This window comes from Trematosphaeria pertusa (genome assembly GCF_010094035.1).
Source record: "Trematosphaeria pertusa strain CBS 122368 unplaced genomic scaffold BU26scaffold_4, whole genome shotgun sequence".
Taxonomy (NCBI): Eukaryota; Fungi; Ascomycota; class Dothideomycetes; order Pleosporales; family Trematosphaeriaceae; genus Trematosphaeria; species Trematosphaeria pertusa.
Window position 1 is genome coordinate 2,380,359 of NW_022987215.1, and position 21,315 is coordinate 2,401,673.

The 21,315-nt window shown below is 54.6% G+C and overlaps 11 protein-coding genes across 11 annotated transcripts; 9 read left to right on the forward strand and 2 right to left on the reverse strand.

Moving 5' to 3' along the window:
- Positions 1-783: 783 nt before the first annotated feature.
- On the forward strand, positions 784-2,400 carry BU26DRAFT_517159 (ras-domain-containing protein). The gene is made up of 5 exons (XM_033828507.1): positions 784-1,061; positions 1,117-1,165; positions 1,233-1,249; positions 1,398-1,781; positions 1,842-2,400. The coding sequence occupies exons 1-5, from the start codon at positions 1,010-1,012 to the stop codon at positions 2,024-2,026; spliced, it is 687 nt and encodes a 228-aa protein (XP_033687566.1). The 5' UTR covers positions 784-1,009; the 3' UTR covers positions 2,027-2,400.
- Positions 2,401-2,805: 405 nt separating this feature from the next.
- On the forward strand, positions 2,806-4,003 carry BU26DRAFT_529599 (mitochondrial carrier; the record flags this gene model as incomplete). Its single annotated transcript, XM_033830908.1, has 4 exons — positions 2,806-2,908; positions 3,098-3,246; positions 3,295-3,923; positions 3,973-4,003. The coding sequence occupies 4 exons, from the start codon at positions 2,806-2,808 to the stop codon at positions 4,001-4,003; spliced, it is 912 nt and encodes a 303-aa protein (XP_033687567.1).
- Positions 4,004-4,383: 380 nt separating this feature from the next.
- On the forward strand, positions 4,384-5,743 carry BU26DRAFT_517162 (uncharacterized protein). The gene has a single exon (XM_033828508.1). It carries the CDS (start codon positions 4,830-4,832, stop codon positions 5,490-5,492), a length of 663 nt encoding a protein of 220 aa, XP_033687568.1. The 5' UTR covers positions 4,384-4,829; the 3' UTR covers positions 5,493-5,743.
- Positions 5,744-6,110: 367 nt separating this feature from the next.
- On the forward strand, positions 6,111-7,395 carry BU26DRAFT_591032 (PEBP-like protein; the record flags this gene model as incomplete). The annotated part of the gene is made up of 2 exons (XM_033834788.1): positions 6,111-6,270; positions 6,338-7,395. 2 exons carry the CDS (start codon positions 6,111-6,113, stop codon positions 6,916-6,918), a joined length of 741 nt encoding a protein of 246 aa, XP_033687569.1. The 3' UTR covers positions 6,919-7,395.
- Positions 7,396-9,345, forward strand: BU26DRAFT_259013 (Adenylosuccinate synthetase). The gene is made up of 6 exons (XM_033821238.1): positions 7,396-7,413; positions 7,540-8,034; positions 8,091-8,111; positions 8,165-8,328; positions 8,381-8,631; positions 8,679-9,345. The coding sequence occupies exons 2-6, from the start codon at positions 7,656-7,658 to the stop codon at positions 9,127-9,129; spliced, it is 1,266 nt and encodes a 421-aa protein (XP_033687570.1). The 5' UTR covers positions 7,396-7,413; positions 7,540-7,655; the 3' UTR covers positions 9,130-9,345.
- Positions 9,346-10,231: 886 nt separating this feature from the next.
- On the forward strand, positions 10,232-11,248 carry BU26DRAFT_517165 (uncharacterized protein). The gene is made up of 2 exons (XM_033828509.1): positions 10,232-10,512; positions 10,601-11,248. Exons 1-2 carry the CDS (start codon positions 10,249-10,251, stop codon positions 11,117-11,119), a joined length of 783 nt encoding a protein of 260 aa, XP_033687571.1. The 5' UTR covers positions 10,232-10,248; the 3' UTR covers positions 11,120-11,248.
- Positions 11,249-12,235: 987 nt separating this feature from the next.
- On the reverse strand, positions 12,236-13,353 carry BU26DRAFT_259110 (uncharacterized protein). Its single transcript, XM_033821239.1, has 2 exons — positions 12,946-13,353; positions 12,236-12,853 (listed from the first exon to the last, which is right to left on the reverse strand). Exons 1-2 carry the CDS (start codon positions 13,124-13,126, stop codon positions 12,366-12,368), a joined length of 669 nt encoding a protein of 222 aa, XP_033687572.1. The 5' UTR covers positions 13,127-13,353; the 3' UTR covers positions 12,236-12,365.
- Positions 13,354-14,117: 764 nt separating this feature from the next.
- BU26DRAFT_259123 (uncharacterized protein) lies at positions 14,118-14,939 on the forward strand. Its single transcript, XM_033821240.1, has 2 exons — positions 14,118-14,503; positions 14,563-14,939. The coding sequence occupies exons 1-2, from the start codon at positions 14,393-14,395 to the stop codon at positions 14,845-14,847; spliced, it is 396 nt and encodes a 131-aa protein (XP_033687573.1). The 5' UTR covers positions 14,118-14,392; the 3' UTR covers positions 14,848-14,939.
- On the forward strand, positions 14,940-18,050 carry BU26DRAFT_259124 (uncharacterized protein). Its single transcript, XM_033821241.1, has 4 exons — positions 14,940-15,607; positions 15,662-16,165; positions 16,294-17,727; positions 17,783-18,050. The coding sequence occupies exons 1-4, from the start codon at positions 15,032-15,034 to the stop codon at positions 17,912-17,914; spliced, it is 2,646 nt and encodes an 881-aa protein (XP_033687574.1). The 5' UTR covers positions 14,940-15,031; the 3' UTR covers positions 17,915-18,050.
- Positions 17,961-19,717, reverse strand: BU26DRAFT_517171 (tricarboxylate transport protein, mitochondrial precursor). The gene is made up of 6 exons (XM_033828511.1): positions 19,424-19,717; positions 19,317-19,371; positions 19,245-19,265; positions 19,055-19,186; positions 18,412-19,003; positions 17,961-18,356 (listed from the first exon to the last, which is right to left on the reverse strand). Exons 1-6 carry the CDS (start codon positions 19,454-19,456, stop codon positions 18,299-18,301), a joined length of 891 nt encoding a protein of 296 aa, XP_033687575.1. The 5' UTR covers positions 19,457-19,717; the 3' UTR covers positions 17,961-18,298.
- A 188-nt stretch (positions 19,718-19,905) lies between these two features.
- Positions 19,906-21,309, forward strand: BU26DRAFT_517172 (mitochondrial glyco protein). Its single transcript, XM_033828512.1, has 4 exons — positions 19,906-20,103; positions 20,156-20,271; positions 20,327-20,963; positions 21,014-21,309. The coding sequence occupies exons 1-4, from the start codon at positions 19,917-19,919 to the stop codon at positions 21,034-21,036; spliced, it is 963 nt and encodes a 320-aa protein (XP_033687576.1). The 5' UTR covers positions 19,906-19,916; the 3' UTR covers positions 21,037-21,309.
- Positions 21,310-21,315: the final 6 nt, after the last annotated feature.

Consider the following 21,315-nt stretch of genomic DNA (forward strand, 5'->3'; position numbering starts at 1 on the left):
GTCATGGGAGGCTTGACAGCGAAGATGTTCCCCGATCTACAGTATACCTAATTTTAGCTATGTGGGGCGTGAGAGAAAAGGGCGTAAATGACCCCGGATTTGCGGCGCAGAGGCGTTTCTTAGCTATTGTATATATCTAGGCATTGCCGATGATTGCAAAGCGGAAGGCGTTGAGCAGTTAGCTAGGATGCTTAGACGCATTTTTATATCATTTTTTGATGACTCCAACTCCCGCCATCCACACACTACGACGCAGAAATGCTCCTGTGGGGACGTTTTCTTAATAGGAAATATGAGCGAGCTCAGGGAATAGCGAAATGATACGATGTGGCATGGAGAGGTGCACGCGATTGGAGTGACGAGCATGGGCTTGGCGCATATCATCTTGCGTGAACGACGGCACTTGCAGACGTCTGAAGTCCGTTTGGCCCCTGCGTTGGGCGGGCAAGGGGCGCTGTTTTGGGCTTGTTGATAGGTAGCCTTGCCGTTGTTGAAACGTCTTTGAAGGTTATTTGGGTTGGGCGAAGATGCGAATCGATGCCCATCGGCTCGGTGGACGAATGTAGGAAGAGGGCTCGAGTCAAATGTGTTTCAGATAAAGGCGCTGCGGGCGGCGCAGATAGGGCACGTATTGGCGAAATTAAAGTTGTTCTTCAAGCGAGCGGCGAGGTGCACGATGGAAAGGCGCAAGGGTTGACCCGTCCCGTCGCAACGACCCGTCTGCTACCACAGACCACGCCTTCCTTTCGTTTCTGCACTAACGTTCCCTTTCCCTTTCCCTCTTGAGTTTTATCTGCCGCTTGCCGGACACGCTCTCTTCTGCGCTAACGTTCCCTCCTGACGTCGACCAAGATTTTCGATCGCTCTCCGATATCGACGCTGTGCGCTCCGATACCGACCATCGGCACGCGCTACCCTACCGGACACGGAGCTGAGCAACGCGACCGCGCACGACCTGAACGAGTCTGCCTTCCTTTTGTTACCGCGACGAGGGTGAGGAGGCAGCGACATGGACGAGAATAATAGGATAACGATTACGGTGTGCGGCGATGGGGGATGCGGTACGTGGGGGTGTTTTGACTGGAGGGTTGAAGGAGGCGCTGATGCGTAGGACAGGCAAGTCTTCGATTACGCTCAGGCTGGTTAGGAGTCAGTGGACACATGAGTAAGTGCAAGTTTGGCAATTGTGTGGTAGGAGTAAGAGCGGATGCGCTGACTTTGGGGTTGCCTAGGTATGATCCAACGATAGGTGCGTGTGCCGTCCATTACGAATACCCAGGTTGCGACTCGTGATGCGACCGGAGCTGTACCAATTGCTTTCTGGAGCAACATTGCGGACATGCGACCACCCATGCGCCGGCTTCAGACATCAACGCATACACTAACCCCCCTCGCAGAAGACTCCTACTCCGTAACGCGCACCATCGACGGCCAAAACTACTTCCTCATGCTCACCGACACGGCGGGACAAGAAGAATACCGCGGGCTATGGGCCGCCTCGAACCTCAAATCCGATGCCTTTCTGCTCGTCTACGACATAACGAACCCGCACTCGCTCGATGGCCTGGAATACTTCACCGAGATGATCGACATGGAAGAGGAAAACCGGATAGACAACGGCGCCGTGCCGCCGGTGAAGATTGTAGCTGGCAATAAGTGCGATTTGCAGGCTGCGCGGCAGATTAAGTCGCCGCAGGGGCTGGAGTGGGCGAGGAGACACAGGTGTGGATTCATGGAGACGAGTGCGAGAGAGATGGTAAACATTGAGGAGACTTTTGCGCGTGAGTATTTGACATAGAGGAGAGCATTTTGGGAAATTCTTGGGCTGACACGTTGCATAGTGCTCGTCCGTCGTGTCGTCGAGGCCCGCCAATTACATGCTTCTGGTGGTGCTGCGGCGCACCCGATTCGAACCGCTGCCCTGCCTCCCATGAACGAAAAGGATGCCTCTTATTCGACCGCAGCGAACGAGAAGGGCGACGGGTTCACGAGAGGGAGCTTTTGGAGGAAGCTGCGGTGCTGGTAATCGGCAGATACCTCCAAAAACGCGGGAAGGACATCGAAGTCAGCAGTCGAGGTTTGTAAGACCAGGGGACATGGTTGCATGGGTCGATGACCTGCATGTTGAATGTGTGTTCTAGGAGAGCTTTTCTGCTTCGGCAATACCTGTTTTGGATACTCTATCTGCGGGTTAGGGAGTATGAGTTTGCTTTTACATTGGATTGCGGGTGTTCAAAAGGGATGCATGCTTGTTCGTTCATGCATGCTCCCGTTGTACAAGTATTTTGGATATCCCTGGCATCGTTATGCCTACTGTCGTTCTTGGATTGTCGCAGGTTTGGCTGTTTCTTTGGCTTCTTGTACATAGCTAGTAAAGTAATGTATATTCCCTACTGCGATCTTTGACCTGAGTCCAGTTTATGGTTCGTTTAGAGACACTCTGATACATTAAGCTGGAATACATGTCTAAAAAGAGGCTTGGAAAGCGCTCTGCATCGGCTATCACCCGCATGACGGCATGCAAGTGCGGCTTGGCGCTAGCACGTCAACCAAAGAAATTGCAGCTTCGTCAACTGGTTCCTCGAAACATTGCCAACTGCTCTCAATCTTCTACACCATATTCTCATTCTTCTCTCAACTCTACACCTGAACTGTTCGACGAGACTCATTCCCAGAGCTCCCAGCAATTGCGGATTGATCACTGTCCATTGTCCCTGCGCTGCCCCGCCGTTGGGCTCGTGCGCTGATAAGAGAAGGAGAGACGGGCGGTGAAGAGCTGCGGATTTGGGGGATTGAGGGCGAAAGATGGGCGTTGAGAAAGAGCTAGAGCTCCCGGAGCATGGACTCAAGAGGACGCTGAAGGATCTGTTTGCGGGTGCTGTGGGGGGTGTTGCGCAGGTGCTCCTAGGTATGTTTACCTCTGAAATCTCTTCGATGGCCTGGCGCCTAGATGAGCTCCTTCGCTCGTTGGACTTCGGGATTCGAGTTGTTCTTGACATTTTCGCCTCTCGTGGTGGCTTTGACTCCTCGTTTGTATACGCCGCAAACGCGCTGGACTCCGATGTCGGGTGAACGAGCGTGAGCTGATGGCGAATAGGTCAACCGTTTGATATTGTCAAGGTCAGGTTACAGACTACGCAACATTACTCAAGTGCTCTGGATGCGGCGAGCAAGATCTACAAGAACGAGGGGGCTCTAGCTTTCTACAAGGGCACTCTAACTCCGCTAGTGGGGATCGGTGCTTGCGTGAGTAATCCAATTGCGCGACTTGACTTCTTCTTACAGTCTGCGTAGGTCTCTGTTCAATTCGGCGCATTCCATTGGGCTCGTCGAGCTTTCGAAACACAGAACACGCTGAAGAAGAATACCCACGAGCTCTCTTACGGGCAGTACTACGCATCCGGGGCCTTTGCCGGAATAGCGAATACCGCCCTCTCCAGTCCCATCGAACATATTCGTATCCGGTTACAAACTCAACCTCATGGCGCAAACCGTCTCTACACCGGCCCGATTGACTGCATGCGGAAGCTTTCCGCACACGAGGGAGTCTTAGCCGGCCTCTACCGCGGTACAGCCGTCACCTTTCTCCGTGAGGCACAAGCTTACGGCGTCTGGTTTACCACCTTTGAGTACCTCATGAACGCGGATGCTAAACGGAACGGCATCAAGCGCGACGATGTCAGCACCCTCAAAGTCGCCTTCTACGGCGGTCTTGCCGGCGAAGCACTCTGGATTGCTAGTTATCCCTTTGATGTGGTGAAGAGCAAGATGCAGAGCGATGGCTTCCACGAGAACCAAAAATACAAGACTATGAGGGACTGCTTCGCGAAGACGTGGAGGGCCGAGGGTATGGGAGGTTTTTGGAAAGGTATTGGACCGACGCTACTCAGGGCTATGCCTGTCAGTGCGGGTACTTTCGCTACGTAAGTATACCGTTTATCCTTTCTAAATGAAGAGACTAATGGCTTGCAGCGTCGAACTCACGATGAGATTGATCAATTAAGAGGAGGGCTGTAGATGGTGCCCGGATGCTCAACGCATTCGGACGAGAGGTTCGAGAACCACGCAATCGGAGCGATGCAGAGCGTAGGAAGGCTCTACAGACGCACCTCTCGATAGACAAGGGAGAGATCTGCGCATGCCACAACGATGCATATCCAGAACGGACTCCCGTTCAATATCCAACTGCTTTTACACCATGAAGCCAGCCTCTCCGGAGGCCGCTTACAGTGGCACAAGCATCCTTCCGGACGTCGATAGCCCAAGTCGGCAAGCTTGCACAGGGCCTCCGCACGCGAGCATGCAAGCAATGCATTTCGTCACCCTCACCCGTGAATAATAAACTGCTGTCAAAAATGGCTGGATTCCTCCTGCGCCTTTTCTTCTCTACACCCAATCAACCGCTGCAACTTGTGGAATTCATTAGCGATCTACACGCGTCTTGCCTGTTCATTTTTCCGCTTGATTGCCTTCAGCGCCCCAACCAATTTGTTCCCACGTCCCGCGTCTGCATTTGCCAATGCCCGCCTCAGACCATTTCGGCATGCACGTACCCAGACCGAACGCCCCAGACTCCAAAAACTTCCAGAAGCGTTTAACCGAGTGGCCCCAGCGGCCCTGGGCCCCTGCATTAACGGGTCGTGGCGCCACGCCCCAGGAACCTAAGTTCCCCGAGAGTTAAACGATCCCCTGGGGCGGATATCCTAAGTCGTTGATAATGCGGCGTAGGCCCGCTTTCGCTTTCTCTTCGCTGGCGGGACTACGGCTGGTTTTCTGTCCGTGCGAAATGGGTTGAATTGAGCAAGACCTGTTTGAGGTTGGCATGAACGATGGAAACGCAAACACAGACTGCGAATGATGGGACGATTGGGAGGAGTGGTGGGTTTAGGAATACATTGAGGAGGTGGAGGGAGAAATGGAAGCGGGACGGCAAGAAAGCTCCAATTGCGACTCCGAACACTCGACCGACGACGAATTCTTCGGCCACATCACCGCCTCCTCCTCCCCAACCAGGAGCGCTCTTCACACCCACGACGCAGACCGTCATCTCGTCCCCCCTAGACCCGAGAAACCGCTCCCCCTCCGCTTCTCCAGCCGGCACGCTCAAGAAACAGCATCTTCTCTCTCGGAGAAACACCGCACCGGCGAACTACTACGCAACGACCGAGCAAATGGCGGCCATCACACCCATCAATACGATTACAACAACGATATCGGCGGCGCCGTCGAGCCCGAAGAGTCGGAGGGCATCAAGGGTACGCCTTTCATTGGCAAAACGCGGGTCGATACAGCTTAGCCCATCGACGCCGAACTTGTATGATCAGGCGAATAGACGGGCGACTTGTCAGGTTGTCACACCGGTGAAGGTAGAGAGGAGGAGGGCGGATAGCGAGACGTTAGTAGAGGAGGAGGATGTGGTGAGGAGGGATCTGCCGAAGGGCGACGCACGTGAGAGCATTGAGGAGATGAGGGTTGCTGAAGTTACTACCTAGGAGACTAGTAACGGACCGAGGACGACGGGTGCTAGATGACTTCTTCAAAAGCTTTTCTTATGTCAATGCTGTATTATTGTCGGATAGGAGTGTTGGTGATCGGAGTACTCATCGTCGTTTTCGGAGTATAGGGTTGGAGAGCCATTGAGCTTCAATTGATCTTTCTTTGCTCGCTGAAGAGCTTCTTGCTGCAATTATCGAAGCCCCATACCTTCGGGGGTATGAAGTAGGCCGGTTTCCCATCGCCGTGCGTGATGTAATGCGATCAGATGATCAGACGATGAGATGCAGGCGGTCGCGTAACACGAACATCCGTGTCTCGGAAACTCAGATCCGACCATCACGACTTCCCTCCACCATTGCAACCTGCTTCTCTCGATGACAGGCACCATGCTCCACGAAATGCGATGGAAAAACGGCGTCCCAGGCCTTCTCTCCGGTCTCGCTCGAATGCCGATCCGAAGGCCCCCCTCCGCGCGGAGTCGATGACGTTTCCTAAGCCGGGCCTGAAACGCTGTGACAGCAGGTCAAGAATATCACGTCGCGCTATATCAATGCAGCTCCAACACCTCTGGGAAGCTCACTGCTATCCATCCCCCTTATTGCTCAAACGATAAAATGGTCAATTGGAGCTTCGTCGCGCTGCTTGCGCTGCTGGGTGTGGCGACCGCGGTGGTCGCGCCTGGCTTTCCTATCCAAGAAACCGCCAATGCAAACCTCACACTCACTTTCGGCACGAATAATGTGTCTCCGGCTGGCGAGCTGATCCCGCGACCTGGTGAGCTTCCTTCCTTTTCCATACCGTGTTCTATAGAGCAATCGAGCTGATCGACGGGAACGAACAGACACAGCGAGCCCACCGAACATCACAACGCCAGTATGGACATCTGCCGGCAAAGCCGTAGTGATGATGGTCGACATGGACGTTCCGCGGAACGGGACGCGAGTGCAATTGCTCCACTGGCTCGTCTCCAACGTCACCCTCTCCTCCTCCAGCAACGACAACACCACGCTCTCGATCCCCTCCCCCGGCGAAGCGTCGTACCGCCAGCCCTCGCCGCCCGTCGGCGACACCCCGCACGCCTACACCATCCTGCTCTTCGCGCAGCCCGCGAACTTCAGCGTGCCCAGCCAGTTCGCCGACGTCCTGCAGAGCAGGGTGTTCTTTGACACGAGTGCGTTTGTGGCGGCGGCTGGGCTGCTGGAGCCGGTTGCCGCGAATTACTTTAGGGTGCAGAATTTGACGGGGACGCCGACGCAGAGCTTCCCGCCGCCGAGGAGCCCGAGTGCGACGCCCGGGAATGGGAGTAGTAGTACGCCGGTTGCGAGTCCTGGGGGTGCGGCGGGCTTGGGGTTGGGGGATAGGATGGGGTGGGCGGTCGTGGGGACTGCGGTGTTGGCGGGGGTTATGGCGGTTGCGCTGTAGAGGGGGGATCAAGGGTGATGATGGAGATATAAGAGCGGTGGCATGGGTAGATTCGGTGTTCGGTTTCCAGTGTACAGGTCAAAGAAAGTCATCTTTCATGGTCATAAGGGGTCCATATGCAGTGAGCATCCTCAGGGACATCAACACTTTCATATTTCATATTTCATATTCAAGGAAGACTTGTTGTCGAACGTCTCAAGGCGCCGTGTGATTGCAGCTGCCATGGGGGAAGGATGGATGGGAGCAGAGATCCAATGTAGGGCTATTTCCCGCGCCCTGATTGGCTGCCGCGGCTACTGCGGGCGGCATTGCGAAATCGGTCTTGCATGCTGCGTTCGGTAGCGGGGCAGTCAGATCGCGGGGCAGTCGGGAGAAAGGCGCTGCCTCTGACGCCTCAACAACGTCCTGGGTCCTCAATAGCAGCCTTTGCATACTCAATTGCTTTCTCAAAGGTACCCCCGTACCACATCGACAGCTAGAAATCACCTGCTTACCGTGAGTGCAAAAATTCTCCCCTTCGTGTCATACCTCACCCTCCTCCGATACCCGGTCAACGGTCTCGCGACATCCATCGTCGCGAAAACATTCTAATTGGACACAAGGCTGACGGTGAAAAAAAAGGCGCGCTTTCGGCCAAGTCCGCGTCGCCGCATTTCCATGAGCAATTGAAATACAGCCTGCCGGCCGCGCTGCTGCTCCTCCCCCGTTCTCCCGTCTCCCTTCCCTCCCAGCGGAACATGTCCGTCACCGTCGTCCTCGGCGCCCAGTGGGGCGACGAAGGCAAAGGAAAGCTCGCCGATATCCTTGCCCACGAGTCGCAGCTCTGCTGTCGCGCGCAGGGCGGTAACAATGCCGGCCACACCATCGTCGCGAACGGCGTCACGTACGATTTCCACATCCTGCCGTCTGGGCTCGTCAATCCGGCTTGTGTGAATGTCATTGGGAGTGGCTGCGTGGTGCATATCCCGAGCTTCTTCAAAGAACTGGAGGCGCTGGATCAGAAGGGGCTGAAGACTGAGGGCAGGGTGTTCATCTCTGATCGTGCGCATGTGGTGTTTGATATCCATCAGCTGGTGGATGGGCTGGAGGAAGTGGAGTTGGGAGGGAGCTTCATAGGTCGGGCGTCCATCTATATGGTTGAGCGGAGAGAGACTGACGGCTTTTGGGGACAGGTACTACGAAGAAGGGCATTGGTCAGTCAAATCTCTCGGGAGCTACGGGAAAACAGGGCACTGACTTGCACAAGGCCCAACGTACAGCACCAAGATGACGCGCAGCGGTGTGCGCATGTGCGACATCTTTGACGAGGAGATCTTCGAGAAGAAGCTCAGGAGATTGGTAATGGGATACCAGAAACGGTTCGGAGACCTGTTGAAGTATGACCCGGAGGAGGAGATTGCGAAGTTCAAGGCAAGAGCACACGGCACAATGACACGGTGCGCCGCTTATACGAGCATTTTAGGAATACCGCGTTAAGCTCCAGGACTACGTGATCGACCAGGTTCCGCTCCTCGCGTCCGCGAAAGAGAAGGGCTCAAAGATCCTTGTCGAGGGCGCCAACGCGATAATGCTGGACGTCGACTACGGAACATACCCCTTTGTTACCTCGTCGAACACCGGTATGGGAGGCGTCCTTACGGGTCTGAGTCTGGGATGGCGATCACTCAAGGAGGTCATCGGCGTGGTCAAGGCATACACTACACGGGTCGGATCGTAAGGCTTCCTTTCTCCGTACAGCGTGCGCACCTGACGGCTTTTAGGGGCCCCTTCCCGACAGAACAACTCAACGAAGTAGGCGAGAAGCTCCAGCAAGTCGGCCACGAGGTCGGCGTTACCACCGGACGTAAGCGGCGCTGTGGCTGGCTCGATCTTGTCGTAATCAAGCACTCACACGCTTGTAACGACTACACGGCAATCAATCTCACGAAACTCGATGTTCTAGACGACTTTGATGAGCTCAAGGTCGCGACATCTTACTCTTATGGTGGCCAGAAGCTTGACGGTCTCCCCGCGAATCCCGAGATGCTATCCAACGTCGACGTGCACTACGAGACCTTGCCTGGCTGGAAGAAGCCTACAACTGGCGCGAAGAGCTTCTACGACCTCCCCGTTCAAGCGAGAAAGTACGTCGAGTTCATCGAGAACTTCGTGGGCGTCAAGGTGAAGTGGATTGGCGTCGGTCCTGCGCGGGATCATATGATCGCAAGGTAGCAATCCACGATATGAAGTGGGAAAGTAGTAGGTAGCCTTTCTTTATCTGAGGTGTGTTGTGCCTCCGCACGTGTACAGTGTTTTTCGTCCAGCCCAGCCCTCGTGGGGGCGCAAAAAGGAGGCTTTTTCATAGCATGCATGGCATGGGCAACAACAGGAAAAGAATAGAGTATAGACAATGGTAACCTATTAGCTTCTGCAACGTGAAGAGTAGAGTTAGTTGTTTGGGCGGAGAGGTGTTACGGGTCGAGGTAAGTTACTCCCCTCAAGCTCACGAGTCCTGCTAATAGTGAGATTGACCAGCAGATACAGCGCAGTACCGGGCCGTAGCCACACCCTACACTATCACAGAACTTGCTGTGTCAAAAGTTGCTCAGCTCCACCTTGACACTTCGCACATCCTTCTCCGCGCTCCCCAGCTGAGCCGATCAAGATGGGAACACCGGCCCAGGGAAAGACAACAGCCATTTCCGCACTTTCGGACTCAGGTAATCACTTGCCTACACACCACTATCCCTATGATTGAGAAACAGATAAATATAGCACTAATGTTCAGCCTCATCATGCAAGGCTGCTCAAAAAGGTAATCACAGCTTTCAGGCCACCATCCACGTACTAGGCTGTCTTGGGCCTGAACGGACGCTACGGACATTTTCTTAAATAGTTTGTTTGAAGGTTGTGGCATTGTTTCGCGATGGAACAACTGCTCTATCTTGGGGACGGCTGTTGGACTTTGGGTGCGCTGGGCGGGTTGGCTTTGGGATCTGTTCTCGCTGATATGTGACGGACATGGCGGTTCGAATGCAGAGGCCTCCAGGCGCTCATACATCGGCGACATTGCAAGGCCCTGGACACCAGAGCAGTAGTATTGGTGTCTACGAGTCGCCTTGTACGGACTCTATGTACGCGGAAGAGGAGGAAATTGAGCGGAGGGTAGGAGAAGGTCAACTCCGGGTGGCAGTCCTGAACCCTACAATGCTCGCGAGCATATAAACCTCCCTTCAACGCAATGGAGATAGACCATCAAGCAAGCAGCGCATCCACATCCACACACACTCCTTCCACCGTCCAGTCCACTGTCCTTACCGAACTCTTTCCTTCGCTTCGAACCACTCCGAGATGAAACCCCTCCTTCTTCTCAACGCGCTTCTAAGCGCATCCTCCGCTATGGTGTTCCCCCGCCAGACCACACATCTCGGCGGAAACAGCACCAGAGAACTGAAAAACTGCCAGCAGCCCGACGACGCTTTCCTCCAACTGACTGAGCAATTAGAAGCTGAGGAAGGGGACGGGACCGCACTCGTGCCCAGAGCAGACGTCGAGATCGAAACATATATCCACGTCATTGCCGCGGGGAAGAAAGTAGAAGATGGATGGGTTTCGGTTTGTCTCTCCTCCCATCTCTCCCCCTTCTCAAACCGTGGAGTCGGTCAAAGTAGTAACTCGTAGCTAACATCATGGACCCACCCAGGACGAAAGCATCACCCAGCAAATGCACGTCATCAACGCCGCCTTCGCCAAGCGCGGCCTACACTTCACCCACGCCGGCACAACGCACACGCTCAGCAAAGACCTTGCCATCATCACCGCCGGCGAGCCAATCAGCAGACTAGGCACCCAGCTGCGCCAGGGCGGCTACGACGCGCTGAATCTGTACATCGTGAAGGACATGCCCGGCAACGTCGCCGGCGACTGCACCTTCCCCGTGCCCAACCCGGGCCCAGCCTTCCCCAACGACGGCTGCCGCTTCAACTGGGACACCCTGCCGCCGCGGTCCAATGGCCGCGTCGTGATCCACGAGATTGGGCATTGGCTCGGCTTGCTGCATACGTTCCAGGAGGGCGTGGTAAATCCGACGTGCACGACGGGGCATGGTGATCGCGTTAAGGATACGCCGATCCATTTGAGGCCGAAGGGGCTGGGGTGTGGGAGGGTTAGTACGTGTCCTGGGAAGGGCAGCGATCCGGTGCATAATTATATGAGTGAGTGATTTGATCTTGTTGGGGGGAGGTGGGGGAGCGGGGTTTTTGGTGGACTGGGCTGACGCGTGGTAGATTATACGCCGACGAGTTGTTGGACGGGGTTTTCGGATGGGCAGGCGAGGAGGATGCATAGTATGTGGAAGGTTAGGAAGAGTGTGAGGTGAGGTGAGGTGGTGGATGGGGCGGGGCGGGCGGAGCGGGTGGACGTGAGCTTGAGGTAGGGGGTTTGCGGTTTCTTCTTGTTGTTTTTCCCCCTTTTTTTCTTTTGGACTTTTGGCCCGGTGCCATTGCCACTTTCTTGCAGTTGTATAGATCTACATTCAAAGGCTTTTCATCCCAGGGATAAAGTATACGCCTATCTGCTGCACAAGTCTACTGAGCGTCTTGTCAATGCATAGTGCCATTACACCGGCAAAAGGTCTGCCTTACAATCCACCATTCGGGACCACTTACGTACGGCTAGTGAAGGGGTGCCTTCCCGCGGATATGGGAGTCTCCTAAGTCAGGATTGGCAGTAGACTACCCAGGTAGCCTGGATATCTCCACCCCTCCAACCAACCAGAAACAACATGTCTATTCACTTCTCACGGTACCATGCCATAAGCTCAACCCCTGCCTTGCCGTTAACCCCCATCACATCCACCTCAGTCCCTCTCCACCAGCTCCTTGTACAGATCCCGCTTCAGCATGTGCAGCAACCTCTCCAGCGCCAAGTCATCATCCCAGCCGGACGCTACTTGATCTCTTATGACTCTGAAGCCAAGTCTCTCCGCCCGTGTATCTCCCGGAGAGACGTATTCGACGAGAGAGGCGTTCGTTTGCTTATTCTGGTTGTCGCTGTTCGCGGCGGTGACGACGTCGTAGTCGCGGTGTCGTCCGTACAGTGCTTTTGCGTTCGCTGGCGGCAAGGTTAGTAATAGAGGAAAGTGTGGGCGGGCGAGGGGGAGAAGGAGGGGGTCTTACAGAGGATGGAGTCTTTGTATGTACACGGTAGACTCATGGTGTTGGACTTGGAGGGGGTTGGGAGAGCGATGGGAGATATGCTATCAAGATGCGGACGGTGGGGTATGAAGGCTCTCGCAGGGCAGGGCAAACATATTTGCGTAGCAAATTGGATTGAGGAAGTTTCTGGATGGATTGGGAACAAGTCTATCCTTTGTACTTGGCTTCTCTTTTCTTCGCGAAGGGGCACCAAGTATTGCCTTTCGTAGTGTATCCGTAGGCATCGCTTGATGTGCTGTTTGACGGCACCGTCTAGAACTTCCGGAAATGCACATGGTGCACGGCGATCGCCTTTGCCCCATCCCTCAGGTATTTGACAACCTCGGGGAACTTCTCATGCTCCCGAAACTTCATGTGGCTCTCGACGCTCGGCCAGCCAATAAACGCGCCGAATAATTTCGCTGGGCCTTCTTCTCCCTCCTTGCCGAGCTTCTCGTGCTTCTGCTCCTCGATGCCCCAGCCTCCGGTCAGACCCTGTGTCTCGTTCGGAACCTTGCCCACCGCCTCAATGAACTTCGCAAAGTTGTCGTCGTACTCCGAGGTGGAGTGGTCCGGCTCGAAGTATATAGAGAGGCACTCTGTTGCAGGCGCGGAGCCGGGTTGCGAGAAGGGCATCTGAGGGGGAAGCTTGACGTGGAAGAGCTTGGGCGGACCGGTGAGTAGCGGCTTTACGCGCTCGAGGAACGGTTTGTAGTCGGTGGAGGCCATGAACTGTTTGTGAGACTCGAAACTTTCCCAGTCTGGAGCGCGCTATTAGTAGGAATCCAGCGAGAATGTATAGTGATTTGTCATGAGATGTGTAGGTGGCAGAGGAGAGCGTGGAAGGACGTACCAATCACCAGTTGAACCACATCCGGGTGCTCTACCTGCCGACCCCAAAATAAAGACTTGCAGCCTGGTTGGGAGGTGATTGTACCTAACGTAGCCTCCCATATGTCCTTGTTATCGCCGGTGGAGAGGTCGGTGCCGGGAACTATGGATAGGTATGCTACTTCAGTGGCTTGCTCAGACATGTTGGAGGTTCTCTTGCAAGTACGGATAAAGATAGAGTGATTGGGAGCCTGGAAGTACGAATATATAAGACGAGAGTTCAGAAATGGGGTGGTGGAGTTTCGTGAGATTCCGCATGATGTGAGCAGCCGGAGCTACCCCACCTCCATGGTGGGGCATACGCTGACGATGCCAGGAGAACTGTCGGAACATGCGACTCAACGCTTCGCAGTTCCTTCGGGGCGGAGTGTCCAGGTTGCGAGCCGGCTGACGGTCGGGAATTACGGATGTGCCCCCATTGCTATGCCTTACAGCCCTCGAATGCTTTCGGACCGATGCTCCCTGAAGCGTTCTTTGCCGATCTGATCCGGAAGCCTTCGGGGGACAGATGTAAGTTTGATATGGAATCATCAGTGGCTGTCACCGTGGGATTGCCCTTTTGATCCGTGACAGCTGTCCGCGGTCGGAAGCGTAAGTATGAGCGGAGCTTGGAGAGCGGGATTTCAATCTGACGACGCCCGAAGAGGAAATGATGATGAATTATCTGCCAATTTCGATGGCCGTACGTGGCCCGCTCATCATTTGACACCTGAGCTTGCGCGGCTCGCACGTTGCAACGGGGAAGACGGCGTGAATGTAATACTTGAGAGACGATCGCACCTGTTTAGCTGCTCGTACATCCACGCCGCGGCATGCGTGCTCTTTTCACTGTACCACAGCACACCTGCGTTTCCTTGAATTGCGTGCCTTTGAGCTGTGAAGGTCAAGTTCCAGCGTCTAGTCCCATCTCTTTTCCCCCGCCAATCGATGAATACGGTTCATCCTGGACACCCGCCGAAGACTTGAACGCCAGAACATGGCAGAAGTCGTCTTCGTTTGGCGTTGGTGAACGATAGATCGCATGCATACAGAGACGTCAAGCGAAGCCATCGGATAGATTGTGGGGTAGCGTTGGGATGGGACATGATGCCTTCGTGAAACAACAGCTTGCGCAAGCACTGTCGAAGCCCTTGACGAGTCCTGTTGCTCTACACATTCGTTCGACGCGGCAATCCATTGTCGCCGAACGCGGAGAGCTGCGACACTGTTGATTGGCAGTCAAGCGGTCTACCGTTCGATCATCCAAGGGCGCTCAAACCATCATCGCTACGAAGGTGCGGTCAGCGACGGGTGAAGTTTGCTTGAAGGTTGCTCTCAGGGAAGCCGTGCCTATCGCGGCTTCGGGCACAATATTGGTGCTACGTCCCTTGTGCTAGGAACGGCGAGAAGGCTGCGTGCCCGAGGAGACGATGAAGAGGAGACGGTGTCTTTGTCCGGCGAGCCCGGGCGTACCGCACCGCAAGCGCAATCTATCCAGACCGCTCCCCAGAGTCGAGGGAGAAGCGCAAAGACAGCCGCCGGTAGGTAAAAGGCCTGAAGGAGACGTATAAGGTAAGCTGCGCGTCGCTGACAAAGGAAGGGGCCAAGTTCGACGATAGCCTCAGGCGTTGCTCGCATCGCCATCCCAATTCGGACAATACTTGGCGGAGAGAACGACTCCAACGACCCCGAAAACCATCACTGCGGACGGCCATCAACGAATAATCGGACGATCCTCATCTGTAGCAAACGTCAGCCGCGTCACTACCAAGACCGTACAGCTATAGGAAACTGTGCAGCTTCGCAGTCGGAAGCCGTTGCTGCCTGCCGGCGCCACCACCTTACCTGTATCGACATTATCGGGACTGAGCCTACGTCGTGCTGAGCTGGGTATTTGGAAGAGCAGTGAGGGCCTCCGACGCTATATATCTCATCGTTAGTCCCACTTACCGACCATTCCACGGACTTATTAATAGGGTTGCTCCTCGCTGCTCCTACGTCCGTAAGGATTGCGCCCAACACGTCGCTCTGCGTAGCCGTGGCTGCGACGAGAATCTGCACTCGGGAAAATGTCCGATTTGCTTCCGACGACATCTCCGCCCCAGGGGACCCCAATCGCTGCTTCACCAGCCACGACAGGCGAGAAGAAGGCGCACAAGGAGCAGCCTCGGATCCGCCGGAGGAACCGCCTGATCACCTCCTGCTTGGAGTGCCGCCGGCGCAAGCTCAAGTGCGACAAGCAGAACCCATGTACCAATTGTACTAAGTTTTCCCGTCTCTGTGTGTTCATCGCGCAGGGACTAGATCCTGACGCGCAGGCTAAACTGGCCGAGGTCAAGGAGAAGATGGGCATGCTGGAGAGGACTTTGGAAGAGGACGTAGCAAGAGGACGACGAGAGAGCTCCAAGTCGAAATCTTCTCCGAGTTCATCAGCGCCTACGTTACCAGGTCAAGAAGCGGGCCACAGCGACCAGGAGGAGGAAGAGGATGCAAAGGGTCTGGAGTCCACAGATCTCGTAACAGAGGATGCCATGTATTACGAGAATGAGGGGAATGATGACATTGTCGACCTCGGTATCTCAATGGGAAGATTGAGGATCACTGAGAGGATCGGCGGCCTGGTCAGGCCTCGATTTTCTGAAGAGGTATGGGGTATCCTGAAGCGCTTTAGAAAGGACGCAAGACTAACAAAGATACAGCTTGCTCAAGCCCTCAAAGAAGTGCCCAATAGCGACGACCGGAATCCATTTTCAAACCAGTCGCCGGGCTCATGGATGTCTCCTTCGTCAGACTATGTCGCTCCTTCGTCGAGTTTCTTCTTCGCCCCGGGCGTTGAGAAGACTTCGATGATGACATATCTGCCTTCAAAAGTCCTTGTTGACAAACTGTTGGCGCATTACTGGCAAGCGGTCCATGCCATAATTCGAACAGTTCACAGACCATCGTTCGAACGCCAATACGACACACTCTGGAGGAATATCGGCGCTGGGATCGAGCCCCGAATATCGTTCCAAGCTGTGCTTTTCGCGGCGCTTCTGAGCGCGATTGTCTCTATGTCTGAGGAGAGAGTACAACAAGATTTTGGTGTCGACAAGCAAAGCCTAGTCGATAATTTCAGGCAGGGAACGGAGTCCGCATTGGCACGGGCCAACTTCCTACGAACCACTAAGCTGGAGACACTTCAGGCATTCGTCATGTATCTGGTAAGAGTACTTTCTCTGTCTTCGTGTCAGACTACTTCCTAGCTCCCTACTCTCTCCACGTGCCGGCATTTACCGGAGAATCCGTGATAACAACCCCTGACTACATCCTGCTCACCACAACCACCTAGCTTCCTCTCTGCCGCGCCGAAGTGTCTCGCGCACACTCCGCCCTCACAGGCACATGCATACGTCTTGCTGAGTGCATGGGGCTACACCGCGATCCCATCAGCTATTCAACCGACCCTATTGAAATCCACATTCGCCGCCTGATCTGGTACCAGATTTGCTTCTTAGACATTCGCACATGCGAGGCAACCGGACCACGGCCCCAGATCCGCCGTGAAGAATATGATACTCGGTTCCCTCTCAATGTCAACGATGAGGACCTCGATGCCGCCGCCTCAATAGGTGTGTACATGATGAAGGACAGCACGTCTTTTACCGACATGACCATAACGCGGATGCGCTTTGAGTGCTACGAAATGATACGGCTGATGTGGATCGAGCGACCAAAGTTGCAGCGAAAAGTCGAGAAGGGCGAAAAGAAAGTCACGATAACCTCGCTTCTCAGCCGGATCCAAGGATTCAAAGCCGCAATGGAGAGGACCTACCTTCCCATGATGAGCAAAAGTAACCCGCAGCACGTCGTCGCGATGGAAATGTACGGCATTCTAAGCACTCGACTCTACATTATGGTTCTGCACACCTTCGCCTCAAACGATAAACGCAAGATGCCGGAGCGGCTCCGCCAGATCATGATCTCCTGCTGCATCATGATCCTCGAGCACAGCATGACCATCGAACAACAACCCGCCTTGGCGCAATGGTCGTGGTACGTGGGCGCTCTGCATCAGTACCACACTGCGCTGCTCCTGCTCAACGAGATGTATGTGACTACCCCAGACCCGGCGATCGAGGCGCGTATTTGGCGATGCATGGACTTTGCGTTCGATCTTCCTGCCGCTCTTCCCCCTTCTGAGAAGGCAAGAATGTTGCTGCGTGAGTTAGTTGAGCGGACTGGAACGTACGCCACAATACGACGTATGCGCGCTCCGTCCAATATGCCGCATGCTGGACCGCGGGAGCTAGCTACAAGCAAGAAGCCGCAGCAGCAGGAGCAAGCCATAGGCCGGGAGGAGCGTGAACGAAGCAGTTCGATGCAATCAGGGACCAGCACCTTCACCATGAGTAGCAGCGGGCAAGGACAGCAATCCTACTCATCCCATCCTCAGCATCAACAACCACAGCAACAGCACTACCTGCAGACCTCGCTCCCAATGAAAGGACCTCTAGGCGCAATTCCCAGTGTAGACTGGGGCTCCTTCGACATGGCGACCACTAACAACGCCGCACCACCACCACCCATGTCAACCACGCAAACACCCTACAGCTTCGGCGGCTTTGCGCCCACCGTCCCACCGCCAGGCCTTGCGAGTATGACTCCCGGCGGAGGTAGTGACACCAGCAACAATCCAGCAATGGTTGGTATGGGCGGAGGGAGCGGAAGCGGCAGTGGGATTGGTGGTAGTCCTATGGATGCTGCGATTAATGATATTGACTGGGTGAGTCGAGCAAGGAGTTTGATTTGTGTGAACGAGGCTAACGCATGCGTGATAGAACGAATGGGAACAACTCTTCGGCAGCGCATCAGTTGGTGAAGACCAAATGTTCATCCCGCCATTTACCTTCCCGCAATTCGAGCCCTCGGATTTGCAGTGGCTGTCGCAGGAAGGAGGGATGCATCAGTAAGACTTTTTCGTGCGCAAGGAGGAAGGCTACGGCGGATGGAGAAAATAGTCTGTTGGTACGAATGCCTGTACAGGGCTAGATAGCTGGTGGTGGGAAAAAGCCTTTGGAATCGGGCGGTATCTAATCAAGGCAGTCCTCAAGATCGGAGGCAAATATGAACTATGCAGGGTATTTGCTTATTGATCGCCCGGGGTTATAGCGTTGGATATCCCCTTTCCTTCTCTTCCAGCCTGTTGTATGATTTACGATATATCTTACAATACCACGTACCCTAGATTATGCTCCCTTGGTAACCTGCCTCAGCTCCGCTTGGCTCGTAAAACGTAGTGGTTCGGCTCGAAAATGGTGAGCGGCCAACGAGTACGGAGGACCGAGAGTCCGACATCATATATATCGACCCTCCGGATCCATCTTCTCCATGAACTCCATTGATTTCTCGTACCTGCGATTATGTGAGCAATGGCGCGGACATCGAACAGAATGGGGTAAATACTTACATGGTAAACACAATACCGCCGCTGAGAATGAGCCGCCCCAGCCGTGGGAGCGCACCAGACCAGAACGTAAGAAGACCTTCTTCCTTGAATATCTTAGCGGTGCAGTGGAAGCTGTTCTTGTAGAGGCTCCGTGCTTCTATCGACTGCATCCGCGTTTTAATTGTGTCGATGGGCATCGTGGTGTATACCGTTATTATGCCCGCCATCCCGCCTAGTCCGAAAGTGCTTACAGCACCGAGCTTCTCGCCGGGCGCTACATACGATTGTGCCATCTGCCTTAGTGCGGTATAGCTGGAGAAGCGCACCGCAGAATTGGCAGCTTGTCGCGCAGTTGTCGGAACAAAGCCTTGGAAGAAACCCCGTATGCCCTTCTCCCGCGCTATTATCTTCGAGCCGTGGAGGAAGCCTCGCATGCGGGGATTTGCAGATTTACGGTCGTCGATGAGTTGCGTCTTTATGCTCTCGAAGGGTGTCACGGCGAGGAGTGATTCAGTGGCGCCGGCTCCGAAGCCTGCTATTACGGTTGCGGGGCCCGAGACTCTGCCTTCAGCGTCCATGAGGAGCGCTTTGTACATGTCGAATGCGACGAATCCTGTGTCCGTGTCAGAGGTGGATTCTAGCTATTGGATCGCAGGTCGCGTACGTATCCCAGCCTTCAGCGAGTTCCCGATTATCAGCGTTGTGCAGCCAGCGTACCATTGCTTGCCGAATGGCGGCCATGGGAGCTTCTTTCCGTCTGGTAATCTTCGGTTGAGTTGGGATCTGGTCTTCGCGACTGTGTATGTTGGTCAGGAATGGGATTCACGGTGGAGGAAGAGGTCTTGATCGTGTACATTCGGCGGGGTATGTTATTGCTGCAGTGATAGTCAGTTATGGTTAGAAGCATGACTTCGAGGGATAGTTACAAATCTCCACTGCTCCAGCTGTTGCGCCCGCTATGATTGACCGCAGAGCACTCGGCTATCGCATTTCAGTTACTGTCGTCACTCTGGTTTCTGCTTGCGCGCAATACCTTCTTCTTCTTCTCTGTTGTTGTCGCAGCCATGGCGATTGAGCACTATGGGCTTTCTTCACGAAAGAAACCGAACTTCTACGCGTGGAACGGAGCTCCCGCGGTATCTCGTGCTTCAATCGGTGCTCGTGAACTGAATGACTCGGAGCTTCTTCGCGGGAAATGGACAGGCCGGAAGGGACTGGAAAACAAAACTCCAAAGTCAGAAGAAGCTCCAATCCCATGCGCCGGTATAAGTACTTGGAGCGGTCACCCAGGAGAAAGCTGTAAAGCTCCGAGAGTCGTCACAAGCCGATAGCGGCGGAGCTGTGCATGAAATTATTCGGAGCTTAAGTCTCCGCCGCGATGCACGTGATTCTGACGAAATCATTGGCAGCGGAGCTCAGACCATCGAAACTTTTCGAGAAGTCCCATCACAACTCCTCTATTCATCCTCAATCCTTCCTTTCGATTACTTTCCGATTTCATTGAGATACCCCCTTCCACATCCGCCATGCTTGCCCTGCGAAACCTTGCCCGCTCCGCTCCGCGGTCTGCCGCACGTCTATCTACGAAAGCTATCCGCCCGCAACTCTCCCTATTCAGGCCAGTCGCAGCGCTCCAGCCGTCGTGGGCGCAGTCAGTTCCCCGTCTTGCAGCTTCTTTCCACCTCTCGGCTGTGCGGAGACAAGAATCAGATGGTACGAATTGTATGGACGGATAGTCATGGAGCATTCGCTGACCCGGCCGCAGTCAAAGAGGAGCTCGTCGCAAAGCTTCAGAATGAGATCACCATGGAGGAGGATATGAAGGAGGACGAGGATCTTTCTGCCAACATCAAGGAATATCTCGAGAACAGCCCCTACGAGGTACTGCAATACTCTCCGTCCCCGGATCTCTAAGCCCAGAGCTAACGGCTCCCAGATCGAGGACAAGCCCGGCCACCAGGAAGTCATCCTGACCCGAACCTTCGGTGACGAGAAGATCCGCATCACATTCACCACCGCCGACCTGAACAGCAACGCCCCCAGTGAAGAGATGACCGACTCTGCCATGTACGACAACGATGTTGACGATGTCATCGGCGACACCCAGTCCGGCGGAGCCAACACTAAGGGCGCAATCAACCAGGGGAAAACACAGGATGGCAATATTCGCGTCGCGCCCGAGGACCAGATTGCGCCGGCGGACCGCGAGGAGCTGGATGACGAGTACGATGAGGGAGGCCAGCAGCAAGGTTTCCCCGCCCATGCCACCATCCGTATCGAGCGGCCCGGCAAGGGTGCCCTTGCGATCGAGGCTACTGCTCAGGACGGCGACTTCTTAATTGAGGACCTCTGGTACTTCCCGTCGTCCGACCTCGCCGACCCTGCGACCGCAGAGAAGGACTGGCAACGGCGGACGCTGTACACTGGCCCTCCATTCAGCAACTTGGACGAGGACCTCCAGATCCTGCTCGAGAAGTACCTTGAGGAGCGTGGCATCAACACCCGTATGGCGCTGTTCATCCCCGATTACATTGACCACAAGGAGCAGAAGGAGTACATTAGGTGGTTGAATAGTAAGTTCATCCATCCCATAGATTAGCTTCCCATGCTAACACTCTTGTAGACGTCAAGGGCTTCGTTGAGTAAGATGCCATGTTAGGTGCTAATGGTTCTTGGAGACTCTTCTCCTTTGTATTATCTCTCGTCCTCTAGTAACTTCTTGGAGGTTTGGGCGTCTAATGGCTGTGTAAAATAGATATTTGGAGAGGTTTCCAACATGAGGTCTAGCGGGTAGGACCGTATTACCCAAGTATCGAAATAGCGCAAGAGCGTGTTTCCACTCTGATTCCAAGCACTCGGCAACTGCCATCCTCACCTTGTCATTATTAGCGGTTGGTCTCAAGTCTCCCTCGATTCGTCCACTCT

Bases quoted from the DNA above. Each gene is read 5' to 3' on its own strand.
- BU26DRAFT_517159 (XM_033828507.1), top strand. From the start codon at position 1,010: ATGGACGAGAATAATAGGATAACGATTACGGTGTGCGGCGATGGGGGA. The intron at 1,062-1,116 runs GTACGTGGGGGT...TGCGTAGGACAG, and splicing joins GTGCGGCGATGGGGGATGCG to GCAAGTCTTCGATTACGCTC. The intron at 1,782-1,841 runs GTGAGTATTTGA...CACGTTGCATAG, and splicing joins CATTGAGGAGACTTTTGCGC to TGCTCGTCCGTCGTGTCGTC.
- BU26DRAFT_517162 (XM_033828508.1), top strand. From the start codon at position 4,830: ATGGAAACGCAAACACAGACTGCGAATGATGGGACGATTGGGAGGAGT.
- BU26DRAFT_259013 (XM_033821238.1), top strand. From the start codon at position 7,656: ATGTCCGTCACCGTCGTCCTCGGCGCCCAGTGGGGCGACGAAGGCAAA. The intron at 8,035-8,090 runs GTCGGGCGTCCA...TTTTGGGGACAG, and splicing joins GTTGGGAGGGAGCTTCATAG to GTACTACGAAGAAGGGCATT. The intron at 8,112-8,164 runs GTCAGTCAAATC...GACTTGCACAAG, and splicing joins TACTACGAAGAAGGGCATTG to GCCCAACGTACAGCACCAAG.
- BU26DRAFT_517165 (XM_033828509.1), top strand. From the start codon at position 10,249: ATGAAACCCCTCCTTCTTCTCAACGCGCTTCTAAGCGCATCCTCCGCT. The intron at 10,513-10,600 runs GTTTGTCTCTCC...GGACCCACCCAG, and splicing joins TAGAAGATGGATGGGTTTCG to GACGAAAGCATCACCCAGCA.
- BU26DRAFT_259110 (XM_033821239.1), bottom strand. From the start codon at position 13,126: ATGTCTGAGCAAGCCACTGAAGTAGCATACCTATCCATAGTTCCCGGC. The intron at 12,854-12,945 runs GTACGTCCTTCC...AGCGCGCTCCAG, and splicing joins TGTGGTTCAACTGGTGATTG to ACTGGGAAAGTTTCGAGTCT.
- BU26DRAFT_259123 (XM_033821240.1), top strand. From the start codon at position 14,393: ATGAAGAGGAGACGGTGTCTTTGTCCGGCGAGCCCGGGCGTACCGCAC. The intron at 14,504-14,562 runs GTAGGTAAAAGG...TGACAAAGGAAG, and splicing joins AAGCGCAAAGACAGCCGCCG to GGGCCAAGTTCGACGATAGC.
- BU26DRAFT_259124 (XM_033821241.1), top strand. From the start codon at position 15,032: ATGTCCGATTTGCTTCCGACGACATCTCCGCCCCAGGGGACCCCAATC. The intron at 15,608-15,661 runs GTATGGGGTATC...ACAAAGATACAG, and splicing joins GGCCTCGATTTTCTGAAGAG to CTTGCTCAAGCCCTCAAAGA. The intron at 16,166-16,293 runs GTAAGAGTACTT...ACAACCACCTAG, and splicing joins AGGCATTCGTCATGTATCTG to CTTCCTCTCTGCCGCGCCGA.
- BU26DRAFT_517171 (XM_033828511.1), bottom strand. From the start codon at position 19,456: ATGGCTGCGACAACAACAGAGAAGAAGAAGAAG. The intron at 19,187-19,244 runs GTACACGATCAA...CAACATACACAG, and splicing joins AATAACATACCCCGCCGAAT to TCGCGAAGACCAGATCCCAA. The intron at 19,004-19,054 runs GTACGCGACCTG...ACACGGACACAG, and splicing joins CTCGCTGAAGGCTGGGATAC to GATTCGTCGCATTCGACATG.
- BU26DRAFT_517172 (XM_033828512.1), top strand. From the start codon at position 19,917: ATGCTTGCCCTGCGAAACCTTGCCCGCTCCGCTCCGCGGTCTGCCGCA. The intron at 20,104-20,155 runs GTACGAATTGTA...ACCCGGCCGCAG, and splicing joins GCGGAGACAAGAATCAGATG to TCAAAGAGGAGCTCGTCGCA. The intron at 20,964-21,013 runs GTAAGTTCATCC...ACACTCTTGTAG, and splicing joins GTACATTAGGTGGTTGAATA to ACGTCAAGGGCTTCGTTGAG.